At 46.0% G+C, this 13,842-nt stretch overlaps 3 protein-coding genes across 7 annotated transcripts in view; 2 read left to right on the top strand and 1 right to left on the bottom strand.

Annotated features, from left to right (window-relative positions):
- The window catches only part of LOC134740700 (probable phosphorylase b kinase regulatory subunit beta), a 33,747-nt gene extending 28,221 nt beyond the window's left edge, over positions 1-5,526 (top strand). For 4 of the 5 annotated variants that reach the window (XM_063673263.1, XM_063673267.1, XM_063673265.1 and 1 more), the window contains 4 exons: positions 100-323; positions 481-595; positions 852-1,082; positions 1,894-5,526. In XM_063673263.1, the coding sequence (XP_063529333.1) occupies positions 100-323; positions 481-595; positions 852-1,082; positions 1,894-2,049 (726 nt within the window). In that variant the 3' untranslated portion in view covers positions 2,050-5,526. The remainder of the gene's footprint in view (positions 1-99; positions 324-480; positions 596-851; positions 1,083-1,893) is intronic. The other variant, XM_063673264.1, reaches the window with a different exon arrangement.
- Positions 5,527-6,588: 1,062 nt separating this feature from the next.
- LOC134740706 (dnaJ homolog shv) lies at positions 6,589-10,365 on the bottom strand. Its single transcript, XM_063673276.1, has 5 exons — positions 9,807-10,365; positions 9,214-9,390; positions 8,582-8,749; positions 7,343-7,553; positions 6,589-6,798 (listed from the first exon to the last, which is right to left on the bottom strand). Exons 1-5 carry the CDS (start codon positions 10,254-10,256, stop codon positions 6,743-6,745), a joined length of 1,062 nt encoding a protein of 353 aa, XP_063529346.1. The 5' UTR covers positions 10,257-10,365; the 3' UTR covers positions 6,589-6,742.
- A 319-nt stretch (positions 10,366-10,684) lies between these two features.
- On the top strand, positions 10,685-13,741 carry LOC134740707 (proteasome subunit beta type-7). Its single transcript, XM_063673277.1, has 4 exons — positions 10,685-10,857; positions 10,937-11,373; positions 13,037-13,242; positions 13,553-13,741. The coding sequence occupies exons 1-4, from the start codon at positions 10,796-10,798 to the stop codon at positions 13,691-13,693; spliced, it is 846 nt and encodes a 281-aa protein (XP_063529347.1). The 5' UTR covers positions 10,685-10,795; the 3' UTR covers positions 13,694-13,741.
- Positions 13,742-13,842: the final 101 nt, after the last annotated feature.

Consider the following 13,842-nt stretch of genomic DNA (forward strand, 5'->3'; position numbering starts at 1 on the left):
AAGGCCGTTATAAGGCCGGTATAAGGTCGTTTCAGCCGACTGTTTTACCTCTAGTTTGTTACTCGGAAATTTATGACATATCTGTTTTGTTGACCTCAGGAAATCGTCCTGTACTGCGGCCGTCTGATCGGCACGAGTCCCGAAATGTTCCGCGGCATCCTCAAGATCCGCGTGGGTTGGGTGCTGGAAGCCATCCGCACCTACTTGCGGTTGTTCCCCAACGAGGGCCGCGCGGGCGCGCCTCTAGAGGCACTCTCGCCTTATCGTCTGCGGACCTTACTGCAGAGGGTGTTGACCGTGTCCGACTGGGCTGATGAGGAGGGGTGACTACTATTTACTATATCTCCGGTTTTTACCGAATTAGGATCGAGGGATTATATTTAGGATTTCATTATCTTTCAATTTATTTTCCAATGATAAATTATATTTGTGTCCACGTTAAACGGATAATGATTAAATTCACATTAAATGTGTTTTCAGATTGACTCCGTTACAAAGGCGACAACTGGAAGGTTGCCTATGCCGCGTGCCCAAACACTTCTACATACAAGTGTGGGACATACTGCTGCGCACGCCTAAAGGAATAACTATCCATGTATACATCTCTCTTTTAATCTTTGCTTCGATTTTTCTAAGGCTTCACTCTAGATTATTTAATCCAGAGCACCTATCGATCGCTGAGAGTAGTGAAAAATCATATAATTTTAGACGTAGCTTTGCTACAAATTTTGAATCTTCCTCGTAATATTCAGCCTGTATTATGTTAATAGAGCTATTCAGACTGTGCTCTCTCTATTTCGGCTTACGTGTATATCATCGGCTTGTCGATAGAATGTACTTTTTAAATGCAGGGTCACTGCATCCCCGCGAGCCCCGCGCTAGTGAACATGTCGCGCTCGGAGCTATCGTTCGCGCTCCTGGTGGAAGGCGCGTTGGTGCGCGCACCGTCGGCCGCGCGGCGACAGCTTTGTGTGGAGCTCTTGTGCGTCGTGGCCGCTATCTTGCGACGGAACCCCGAGCTGTGTCTTCAGGCGCTCGACCTGGACAAGCTGCTACAAGACGCCCATCACACCTACGCTAAGGTATGTCCGTGGCAATAGGCTGGTGTTTCTTGCCTTGTTAGACGGTGCGCCGTCAGCTGTGTGTGGTGGCTGGCATCTTGAGATGGAATCCCGAGCTGTGTCTTGACAAGCTGATTGAGCGCTTTTCAGATTTTTGCTCATATCTCGAACTGTACGAATAGCATTATAATTACCTCGGACAAAATATTCTACATTATTTTTTCTACAAATTAGGTCATATTCACTTTTACTCTACGATAAATACTTTAGGAGCTACAGGGTGTTTAAGTTAACAAAGAGAAAAAAAATAGACGATTTAAGAAAACGTAGTTTTTTCGTAGTTGTACATCATAAATAAAAATTTTAGTTAAGAATAAGCAAGCTTAGTCACCTGCTGAAAAATAATAAACAACCGGCCAAGATCATGTCGGGCCGTGCTCAGTGTCGGGTTCCGTAGTTACCCATCCGTCAAAATAGAGTTTTAGCAAAAACTCAAAAACGGCTGAACCGGCCAGGTTCGCGATTGTTTTACATTTTACATGAAGAGGAGAAAAAGTTAGAGAAGACTCACACATTATTTTTTCATTCAGAGCGAATATTTCCGAAAATATTACGTTTATCAGAAAAAAGTTCTTCAAGACCCATATTTATTTTAAAAGACCTATCCAACGACACCCCACTATTATAGGTATATTAGTTTTGGTTACGGTCTGATAGGTTCATACTTTCACAGCTCGAACTCAAACGTATGAAATCCCGCTCCTCGTTTCGCCAGCCGCTGAAGTCCGCCGCCGGAGCCGCAGTACTAAACTTTATCGTGGTACGTTTCCAGGACAGCGGAGTGTCGGGTGACGAGGAGCCGCTGGCGTCGGCGCCGGCGCCCGTGAGTGTGGGCTACCTGGCGCGCGCCGTGGTCAACAGCGTGCTGCAGGAGTCCGCGCTGCCCGAGCTGTCGCTCGCCGCGCACGACTCCTGCCTGGTGTCCTAGGCTCCGGTGTCTGGGTGTAGATCCCGTGAGCGTGGGCTACCTGGCGCGCGCCGTGGTCAACAGCGTGCTGCAGGAGTCCGCGCTGCCCGAGCTGTCGCTCGCCGCGCACGACTCCTGCCTGGTGTCCTAGGCTCCGGTGTCTGGGTGTAGATCCCGTGAGCGTGGGCTACCTGGCGCGCGCCGTGGTCAACAGCGTGCTGCAGGAGTCCGCGCTGCCCGAGCTGTCGCTCGCCGCGCACGACTCCTGCCTGGTGTCCTAGGCTCCGGTGTCTGGGTGTAGATCCCGTGAGCGTGGGCTACCTGGCGCGCGCCGTGGTCAACAGCGTGCTGCAGGAGTCCGCGCTGCCCGAGCTGTCGCTCGCCGCGCACGACTCCTGCCTGGTGTCCTAGGCTCCGGTGTCTGGGTGTGATCCCGTGAGCGTGGGCTACCTGGCGCGTGCCGTGGTCAACAGCGTGCTGCAGGAGTCCGCGCTGCCCGAGCTGTCGCTCGCCGCGCACGACTCCTGCCTGGTGTCCTAGGCTCCGGTGTCTGGGTGTAGATCCCGTGAGCGTGGGCTACCTGGCGCGCGCCGTGGTCAACAGCGTGCTGCAGGAGTCCGCGCTGCCCGAGCTGTCGCTCGCCGCGCACGACTCCTGCCTGGTGTCCTAGGCTCCGGTGTCTGGGTGTAGATCCCGTGAGCGTGGGCTACCTGGCGCGCGCCGTGGTCAACAGCGTGCTGCAGGAGTCCGCGCTGCCCGAGCTGTCGCTCGCCGCGCACGACTCCTGCCTGGTGTCCTAGGCTCCGGTGTCTGGGTGTGATCCCGTGAGCGTGGGCTACCTGGCGCGTGCCGTGGTCAACAGCGTGCTGCAGGAGTCCGCGCTGCCCGAGCTGTCGCTCGCCGCGCACGACTCCTGCCTGGTGTCCTAGGCTCCGGTGTCTGGGTGTAGATCCCGTGAGCGTGGGCTACCTGGCGCGTGCCGTGGTCAACAGCGTGCTGCAGGAGTCCGCGCTGCCCGAGCTGTCGCTCGCCGCGCACGACTCCTGCCTGGTGTCCTAGGCTCCGGTGTCTGGGTGTAGATCCCGTGAGCGTGGGCTACCTGGCGCGCGCCGTGGTCAACAGCGTGCTGCAGGAGTCCGCGCTGCCCGAGCTGTCGCTCGCCGCGCACGACTCCTGCCTGGTGTCCTAGGCTCCGGTGTCTGGGTGTGATCCCGTGAGCGTGGGCTACCTGGCGCGTGCCGTGGTCAACAGCGTGCTGCAGGAGTCCGCGCTGCCCGAGCTGTCGCTCGCCGCGCACGACTCCTGCCTGGTGTCCTAGGCTCCGGTGTCTGGGTGTAGATCCCGTGAGCGTGGGCTACCTGGCGCGCGCCGTGGTCAACAGCGTGCTGCAGGAGTCCGCGCTGCCCGAGCTGTCGCTCGCCGCGCACGACTCCTGCCTGGTGTCCTAGGCTCCGGTGTCTGGGTGTAGATCCCGTGAGCGTGGGCTACCTGGCGCGCGCCGTGGTCAACAGCGTGCTGCAGGAGTCCGCGCTGCCCGAGCTGTCGCTCGCCGCGCACGACTCCTGCCTGGTGTCCTAGGCTCCGGTGTCTGGGTGTGATCCCGTGAGCGTGGGCTACCTGGCGCGTGCCGTGGTCAACAGCGTGCTGCAGGAGTCCGCGCTGCCCGAGCTGTCGCTCGCCGCGCACGACTCCTGCCTGGTGTCCTAGGCTCCGGTGTCTGGGTGTAGATCCCGTGAGCGTGGGCTACCTGGCGCGTGCCGTGGTCAACAGCGTGCTGCAGGAGTCCGCGCTGCCCGAGCTGTCGCTCGCCGCGCACGACTCCTGCCTGGTGTCCTAGGCTCCGGTGTCTGGGTGTAGATCCCGTGAGCGTGGGCTACCTGGCGCGCGCCGTGGTCAACAGCGTGCTGCAGGAGTCCGCGCTGCCCGAGCTGTCGCTCGCCGCGCACGACTCCTGCCTGGTGTCCTAGGCTCCGGTGTCTGGGTGTGATCCCGTGAGCGTGGGCTACCTGGCGCGTGCCGTGGTCAACAGCGTGCTGCAGGAGTCCGTGCTGCAGGAGCCCGCGCTGCCCGAGCTGTCGCTCGCCGCGCACGACTCCTGCCTGGTGTCCTAGGCTCCGGTGTCTGGGTGTAGATCCCGTGAGCGTGGGCTACCTGGCGCGTGCCGTGGTCAACAGCGTGCTGCAGGAGTCCGCGTTGCCCGAGCTGTCGCTCGCCGCGCACGACTCCTGCCTGGTGTCCTAGGCTCCGGTGTCTGGGTGTAGATCCCGTGACCGCCCTACATTATCTCGATCTCTATCGTGATGTGCCATGATGTGACTCGTGCGCCATGTGAGTCTTTAGACGCCGTGAGCGATCGAAATATAGATAAGCACCGAAAACCAACAGTCGTCTAATAATTGACGGATTAATTTTCTCTAGGAAGGAAGGAAGAATCCTTTCTTGTATCGTTTTTAAATTTCATTATTTTTTATGAATATATAAATGTAAATAAAATATAATAATACCTATAATGTTATTCAATTTCGTCATGTAATGTGCCTATCTACCTTCGTGTCCCCAATGGCAGTTGTATTGCACGACAAAAATGCCATGCATTGCAGTGCGCGTTCTCATTCCCAGATCCACTAGAGACTAGTTCCTCGGTGGCTAAAGTAAGCTTATATTAGTGTTTTAGGCCATGATGACATATATCTATTTTGCTTAAACAATGGATAGCGGTCAAAGCGCCAAGTGTTCCTATTTTTCATTCAAAAATGGAGGGGATTCAGCAGGGGCAATTGATTTTCCAAAGTTCCGCTGTTATATTATTATGATGTCACAAATATGTTTTTATGAATATGAACCGAATGATAGGTACGCACTACGCAGGTACTGAGGCAGGATCTATTAGCATTAGTGCAATATGAATTGGTTATAGTTAGTGATTTTGTATCATTACGATTTGTATGAAATATTCATGACACTATATTTTTGTAAATACTTATAATATAATATAATTTTAAGTGCCATGGCCTATGGCCCCATGTAATGTATACTTTTTGTAAAGCAAGAGTAACTGTTTCTATGTACATGAAAATCCTTTATATGTATGTTCACCGAAAATTAATGGTTGCAGAGAAATCATCGATGTTGTGTTCCTACTTAACCATATTTTGAGAACATTGCCAAGACAGCGATCACACCGCTACAGTCGGCTGTGGCCGTCATTGGAAAGTCTTGCCCAGGACGCCAACGACTGTTGCAATAGGAACTTACGCGGGACTCCGTATAATTCAATTTCGCTTAAATAATCGCGATCGCCTGGCGTCCGGGGTACGGCATATTCCTTCGCCGTCTGGCGTTCAAAAGGTTTAGTCTTTTTGCCTAGACAGGAAAGTCGATATTTGTAAGGTGGACTTTCAAAAAAGATGATCATGGATCATTTCAACCTTAATTTTATTGTTGTTGAATATGTTTAAATAGATTATTTGTTAGATTTACATGTATTAATTATATTCTTTCAAAAGACAAATAAATGTAATATAAGTTTTAATACGTAGTTTTTGTTTTGTTACCCTACTACAAAGAAGACAAAGCCAAGGAAAGGTTATACTTACTCGTAAAATAAAATTTAAATTTATATGTTCATAGCGTGTTCCACCGTAGTTTCGAAACTTTAAAAAAAAGTAAGAAAGTACTGCAAGTACTTCTTTTTAGGGTTCCGTACCAAAAAGGTACAACAGGAACCCTTATAGTGCGACTCTGTCCGTCTGTCTGTCTGTCACATTGCTAAATATCACGAGAACAGTTAAGCTATCGATTTGATATTCGAAGTAGTTATGAACAACGTTATAGCGTTATATATTTAAATTTTTATTAATTATGGAAAAAGCCCAATATAAAGGGGTCAAACTTTCAAACTCTAGTTACCAGGTCAAGTGGGATATCATTTTGAAAAAGTTCAAATAGAACATTACAAAAATCGTGGTGAAAAATACCACCCCTCCCCCCCCTCCAAACGAAAAGTTGAGAAATTTTACATAATAATAACATTATCATAAAAATTACAATCTTAAAAACGCTTAGTATTTATTTAACCTTTTGGACGCCAATGACCGATATATACGCACCGTAGGTCGTAGACCACAGAGCAACATACCTATACATGCATATGCATAAAGTTCAATTTCAGTTTTGACACTTCGGTGACGTGGCGTCTGGATGACAGCTTTTGTGTTTGACACGGCGTCGAAAAGGTTGACAGAGGAGTTGTATGAGGATGACTGGGATGACTATACCTCGCGCGTCCAATGATGATTCTAGACAATTATTCTGAGGTAGACATTTTTTGGAACAATAGCCCATTTGAAAATACGGTAAAAAAATATTTCTTCAATTATTTTTTTAAATTAAGCCTATTCAAAAGCGACTTGGAGAAACTGTCACAGGGATCATTCGACGCTTGAAGTATGCCTTTTCTACTAACTTCTAAAAGGATGATGTTCTATACGAAACGTGATGTGGACTGTTACTGTATTCAGGTTATTTTTAACTTTTATTCACTACGAAAGAAAAAAAACGTTCGTTTATTGGTAAAAGTTTATTTTACAAACTCAATCACATGGTTTTCCACACCACATACTGACACAAAACCCTGACTTTAAAACAAGACTTTGTTCATACCATTGCATTCAATTCTACTATTTCAATAAATTAAAATTGGCAGTAGCAGCTACTACAGTCCATTATACACTTTATTATTTGGTGACTGCTTAAGTATCTTCCGAAGGGCTGTAACAAAAGCAAATGTATGTATGTATATTAGTATTATAGTAACAGCAATCAGTAAAAAAAATATATAGGCTATTTACGTCCCACTCCTTAGCACTGCTCCCCTCTGATCCCCACGCTGGCTTTTGAATTTGTTCGCAGATGTACGCAAGTTTCCTCACGGTGTTTTCCTTCACCAAAAAGCGACTGTTAAATATCAAATGCCAATTTGTACATAATCCATAAGTTCCATAACTTACAGTTCAGTAATCCATACTTGATATTGCATAAGTATGCGAAATTAACTTTATTTATTGTTGCCTTCTCAAGACTAAACTACTGAAACCATTTTAATAAAATTTAATTTGGCACGTAGAAAGATGGTTTAGCATGTAAAATTTCGGCTTGTGTTGTTGAAAGGGTTAACGCTTTAAACGCCACATCTAATATATATAACGCGCTATCGTTAACCTTATTGGAATGCATGAAGGTCTATATTGTAACCGTGCTCGACTGCGGACGTCGTTGGCGATCTAAGGGTTAATAAATGTTCCAAGTCAATTACCTTCTTTCTCCTGATCGTCAAAGTCTTGCTTGGGGAAGTCGATGTCGAATGTGATGTAGAGGTTGCCGTGCAGGTTGTTGTTGTCGAAGTTGGGCATGCCCTCGCCCTTCTTTCGCACGCGCGCGCCCGCCCACGTCACCTTGTCGCGCGTCACCGACACCGTGTGCCCGTCCAGGTGCGACAACTCCAGGGTGAACCCGGTTAGAGCGTCCTGTCAATGGGAAACAAATATTCATTGTCTATCTATAAGGGTTACACTTGAACGATGCGCATACGGGCGGTTTTTAAAATGCTAATAATCGAGTGGTGGTTGCATACTGTAGTACAATACAATCGCTAATCCAGCACGAATTCTTGTAGGAGAAGAGTGTAGGACTAGTGCAAATAAAAATAGAGTATTAAGACAATTATTATTAGAGAAACGCGAGTTCATATAGTGAGCTCATAGTAGGGGGAATGACTAATTCCCATCTGTACCTGCCCCAGGTGAACGGGCCTAGCCACATGGGAATGCACCGATAATTTAATAGAAAACAAATGAATTTCGCTTTATTAATAATAATAAAACAGCACTGTTAACAAAAAAACTAAGGCAATTATATAACGTTTTAATTAAACTACCTACCAAGCCGATTATGGCCGAGATAAGAAAACGAGTATACTAAAACTACATATATACTTTATGAATTATTTTCCTTTACATATAACGTTCAAGGACGAATATCGACAAGTACCTACTAATCCTATTATACCTTCGTTTTAATTCGTTTCTTCGTTTTAATCTCAATATTAATAATAATATATATTAGAAACGCACATGATCGAATATTGGGATAACCGAAAAAAATACGTTGAGTTACGTATATTTTATTTGAGAGAATTAGCTTCATGCATGAATTTTATTTTTATTTTTGTAATTGAAACAGGCCTTTTAATTTGCTTTGCTTTTCTACAATAATTTGCACGTTCTGTTTCCGGCTGGTCGTTTGGCAATATTTGACTGTGTTGTTAACAGCAAGGCCAGTGTCGGTGCGGCGCCTAATACCTGACGCTTAAACGCCTAAGCCTGATGCCTAAGCTTGAAGCCGCTATCATCAAAATAATATTAAAATCTAGGGTTCAGGTAATGTGGCCTTGTTCTTCACAGACTTTACACCTAATTAAAGCGGTTGATTTCTAAATTGATTGACTGTCAAATGTCCCAGGATGCTAAACTAGCAAGCTAAAGGAAGTTCCTACCTGTAGTGAAATGGTGATGTTGGTGTAAAGGTCATCTCCCTTCCGCGTGAAGCGCGGGTGGCGCTCAGTGCGCAGCTCGATGATAAGGTCACCCGGCTCACCATCCATGTGTGGCTCGCCCTCGCCACGCAGCCGCGACTGGTGGCCGTCCGGCGCGCCTACTTCCACCTACAACCGTAGATATCATAATATATGGTTGATTAACAGATCACAATTGTTGTGGCCAAGAAACCTATCACTTAAAATGATTATAGTGTACCTTGTTGCATACCACAGACGTAAGACATTGGTTGTAAACCTTAGCAAGAAGCTAAGCTGTGCTAAGTATGAAGTAGGGCTAAATCTATACAATAATTATACATATTAACATTAACTACCGTTTATTTGAGACCTTTTTGATACAAAACAGATTTTTTTTAATTAGCTGCAATAGGTAATTTACACATTTTTAAATCCTGTACTTTTGTTAATTTTTAAGAACATATTTTATTTATTATTTGGTTATTCAGACAGGTTCACAGATTTAGTTGAAGCCTAGAGATTAAAGAAAACTTTGACAATGGTATGACTACATCCTAAATGTGAAGCGTGGAGTTTTAGAAAGATTAATGATAAGTCTTATATGGACATACCTCAATCTCCAACAGCCTCTCCTCATTGACAAACTTGACATTGGGGCACTCGTCACACACAGTCTGCTGCATCATCTGGAAGCGTCCCGGGCCCAGATTGCGGGTCACCATCTCTTGTCTACAGTTGCATTTGCGTGTGCCTGATGCAGGCTTGATCACTGGCTTATTTCTTGTAATCTATTTACAGAAAAAAAGGGGTGTTGAAATTATTTTTTATAAAATTCTTAATTTTATGTTTCTGGGCTAATATTATTGCAAGATACATATATTTTATACAAAAATTTCATAAAATTATGTATTCTATACTTAAAAAATTGTAGGCCATATCATTTTATCGTCGTCGGCGATGGCGGGCTAACTTGGACTCCTTTTTGAGCGACTGGCCAGATGTAGCTCAAAACCGGGAGGAGTGGAAGAAGAGGGGGGAGGCCTTTGCCCAGCAGTGGGACACAATAGGCTCGTAATAATAATAATCATTTTATTATGAACAGATCCAGAAGAGTATCAAATAATATTTAAGATTTTACTGTAGGTATATATTATGTTTAGTTGTGTGGTTTTTAACCACAGAACAGGTTCTAAAATGTAGTTACCTCAATAAAATTTCCACTATAAATTTCTTCAAGCGTTACTGTGAGCTGCATGGTGATGTCCGCGCCCCGCGGCGTCTCATGCTGCTGCGGTTCGTTACCGAAGTGAAAGCCAAAGTCTCCGAAGAAACTAGCGAAAGGATCATTGTTGTTCATCATCCCGTCTTTCTTCAGGCAGTCCTCGCCGCAGCGATCGTACAGCTCGCGCTTCTCAGGGTCCGAAAGCGCTTCATACGCCGCCCCCAGATCTTGAAACTTCTGGGATGCGTTTGGATCATCTTGGTTCTTGTCCGGATGTAGCGCCTTTGCTAGTTTTCTGTAAGCTTTTTTTATTTCATTTGTGTTAGCCGAACGAGACACGCCGAGGATTTGATAAAAATCACGACCGGCTAGTGCTAAGAATACGGCAGACAAAGTATAAACTAAAATCACATAAGCTGAATTCGTTAACATTTTGCTACTTAGGAACTAAAGTAATTTAAATACTACGAATATTTCACGTAAAGAATCTGCTAAACATCGCGTTTAGTCTTGCTAATTTGACGTATAAATGACAGAAAATAATAGAGGCGTGTAAAGACAATTCGTCCACCGTCGATTGGTTATTTATATTTTAATAATTATCAAAAGGTTTTATATCCAATGTGTCTTTTAGAAAAATGGCTCTTGTGTAGAGCACAATAAGCCTAATTTCTAAAAGCTAGACGGTTCCACGAGTGAGCCAATGACGTGTAGACTCGTTTAAAAGAGTTTGCCAGCATAAAAAAATTAAAAAAAGTGATTTTTTGGAAAGATGTTTGGCACCAGTTTTTACACTCCTTCAATACGTTCAATTATTGGTTCAAAGTAGAACTTCATTATCTGTGACGACTAAAAACAAAATTTTGACAAGCGGTGCAAGTCATCACATTTCTCGCAAGTTTTGCATTAAAATTGAAATTACGCTAAGAGAAATTTCTGAATCTGAACATATAAAGCTATTCCTTATCAATATGGCTTCAGTTTTACTTCCTGAAGTACCGGCTCCTGGATTTTCCTTTGAAAACTTCCAGCGGTAAGTTCGCTTTTTGAGGTTTTTGTCAATAGTAATTAGACCTACATAATCCATTCATTACTCTTTTTGGTACTTTCAGCAATGCTTTCCTTGCTTCAAAAGGATTCCCAGCGCCCACAGCCACAAAAACTGGTACTACAATCGTGGGTATCATTTACGCTGACGGCGTGATCTTGGGTGCCGATACCCGCGCCACGGAGAACACTATCGTGTCGGATAAGAATTGCGAGAAGATCCACTACTTGGCCGGCAACATGTACTGTTGTGGTGCGGGTACGGCGGCGGACACGGAGATGACGACGCAGACGGTGTCGTCGCAGCTGGAGCTGCAGCGGCTGCACACGGGCCGCCAGGTGCCGGTGGCGACCGCCGCCACGCTGCTCAAGCGCATGCTGTTCCGCTACCAGGGCCACATTGGTGCTGCCCTTGTGCTGGGTGGTGTAGACCGCACTGGACCACACATTTACTGCATTTATCCACATGGATCTGTTGATAAATTGCCTTATGCCACTATGGGTAAGTACACTATCTATCTATCAAGATATTTACTAAACATACCATTTAATTACTCATCATATTTCCTATTTTGCAATGACAGTTTTTTTTTTTTTTTTTTTTATACCACGTCGGTGGCAATCAAGCATACGGCCCGCCTGATGGTAAGCAGTCACCGCAGCCTATGAACGCTTGCAACACCGGAGATATTACACGCGCGTTGCCGACCCTTTAAAAACCTGTACACTCCTTTTTTGAAGAACCCCATACTGTAGCCCCTCGGGAAAACCTCGGCAGGGAGCTCATTCCACAGCCGAAGCGTACGCGGGAGGAAATTCCTCTTAAACCGCACAGTACGCGACCATTTAGGTGCTAGGGTGTGAGGATGAACACCCTGCCGATGGCGAGCGGTGCGGTGATAGAAAGCGGCCGTTGGCATCATGTCAAACAATTCTTCAGAGCACAGCCCATTGTACAAGCGGTAGAACACACACAAGGAGGCGAAGTCTCTCCTTAGACTTAAAGGTTCGATACCGCTTGTGAGTTTGGGATCGTCGACGATTCGTACAGCGCGCCTTTGGACTGAGTCGAGGGGTCCAAGCTGGCATCCAGGTGCTCCTGCCCAAAGGTGACAGCAGTACTCCATATGGGGTCTGACTTGCGATTTATATAGCAGCAGTCTTTGCCCCGGAGTAAAGTATCGCCGTGCTTTATTGAGCACACCGAGTTTTTTGGATGCCAGATCAGCCTTCCCTTCCAGGTGGCTACGGAATTGGACGTCACTGGAGATGTCGACACCGAGGATCCCAATACTCCCTGACATGGTAAGGGCTGTGCCTTCGAACTGTGGGACCACAGTAAATGGGGTTTTCTTAGCGGTAAACGCGCAAACTTGTGTCTTGGTGGGGTTGAATCGCACTAAATTGTCCCGGCCCCACACCGAAACTCTGGATAGAGTGCCCTCAATATCCGACACAAGCTTTTCACGACTCGCTAGCACCACGGAACGAGGGATGTTGGCACGGCCTGCGTAATAGGCATCCCCAGTACTGTCGTCTGCATAGCAATGAATGTCGTCGATAGACAACATGTCATTGATGTGCAGCAAAAACAGCGTTGGGGATAGCACAGAGCCTTGCGGAACGCCAGCGTTAATGTCCATGCTATTGGAGCAGCTTCCGTCTACTACGGCTCGTATGCGTCTGCCAGACAAAAAGCTAGCGATCCATTTGCATAGTCCCTCCGGCAATCCATAAGATGGTAACTTCGACAGGAGACCCCGATGCCAGACCCGATCGAACGCCTTCGCTATATCTAGGCTAACTGCCAATGCCTCACCTTGACTCTCAATGGCCGAAGCCCAGCGGTGAGTGAGATACACTAGAAGATCACCAGTCGAGCGACCGTGGCGAAAACCATACTGACGGTCGCTGATCAGGTCGTGTTCTTCTAGGTATCTCAGGAGCTTTGCGTTGATTATACGCTCCATGACCTTTGACAGTTGGTGTTATTAAACATTTTCTTGGCGATGTATCTTGTCAGGTGTGTATTCTTTTGCCCTCTTATTGCTGGTAATTCATTTTCTCCCATTTGGCTCAAGCTAGGTTTGAATTCACTGTATTTTTAGTGTGCGAAGACACACAGTGCGAGTTTTAATAACGGTGTATAAATCAATCATTTTCAGGTTCTGGATCCTTAGCAGCCATGGCAGTATTTGAGTCTGGCTGGAAGCCCAACATGAATGAAGAGCAGGGCAAAAAATTGGTCAGAGATGCCATTGCTGCTGGTATTTTTAATGATTTGGGCTCTGGTTCCAATGTGGATCTCTGTGTCATCCGCAACACTGGGCCTGCCCAGTATCTGAGGACTTTTGAAGAAGCTAATGTGAAGGTAACTCATCAAGAAAATTATCATTAAATTTGGAATGGAACTAATTGAAATGTTATGGATATTGTTTTTCCTTGTTGACACTTAACTCCTTTGGAAAATATGCTTTGTCATCTAAATATATTTGACAAATAAATTTGTCCCATTCTCACTACTGACAAGCTTTCTCTAGTATGAGAGTTATTCCACAGTTTCCTTGTTGGTTCAATTCAGTTCAGGCTTATGAAGCAGGCTTTAAATACATCTCAAGTTACAGTACAGATGTTTCTTGGAGTCCTTACAAACTTAGATGTTCCCATTATATTTGTTTCAGGGCAAGAAACAAGGTTCATACAGATATGCACCAGGAACTACTGCTGTGCTGAGGCAAAAGGTGATTCCTCTGGAGGTGGAGTCGGTGACTGTTCATCAGGTGCAGCCCATGGAGGTGGAACCTTCAGGAAGTCGCCGTTAAGCCTTTTATTTTATATACACAACAATAAATTTTACAACATATTATAAATTTGTATCATTAACCAACTTAAAAATGTTCACCCCTTGAACACCAAGGTGTAAATTTATTAGAAATTATGAAGTAAAACTATTGTAGTATAAAAAAACCCT

This window comes from Cydia strobilella, chromosome 4 (genome assembly GCF_947568885.1).
Source record: "Cydia strobilella chromosome 4, ilCydStro3.1, whole genome shotgun sequence".
Classification (NCBI taxonomy): Eukaryota; Metazoa; Arthropoda; class Insecta; order Lepidoptera; family Tortricidae; genus Cydia; species Cydia strobilella.

Bases quoted from the DNA above. Each gene is read 5' to 3' on its own strand.
- LOC134740706 (XM_063673276.1), bottom strand. From the start codon at position 10,256: ATGTTAACGAATTCAGCTTATGTGATTTTAGTTTATACTTTGTCTGCC. The intron at 9,391-9,806 runs GTAACTACATTT...TTCTGTAAATAG, and splicing joins ATAGTGGAAATTTTATTGAG to ATTACAAGAAATAAGCCAGT. The intron at 8,750-9,213 runs GTATGTCCATAT...CTACGGTTGTAG, and splicing joins AGAGGCTGTTGGAGATTGAG to GTGGAAGTAGGCGCGCCGGA.
- LOC134740707 (XM_063673277.1), top strand. From the start codon at position 10,796: ATGGCTTCAGTTTTACTTCCTGAAGTACCGGCTCCTGGATTTTCCTTT. The intron at 11,374-13,036 runs GTAAGTACACTA...AATCATTTTCAG, and splicing joins ATTGCCTTATGCCACTATGG to GTTCTGGATCCTTAGCAGCC. The intron at 13,243-13,552 runs GTAACTCATCAA...TATTTGTTTCAG, and splicing joins TTGAAGAAGCTAATGTGAAG to GGCAAGAAACAAGGTTCATA.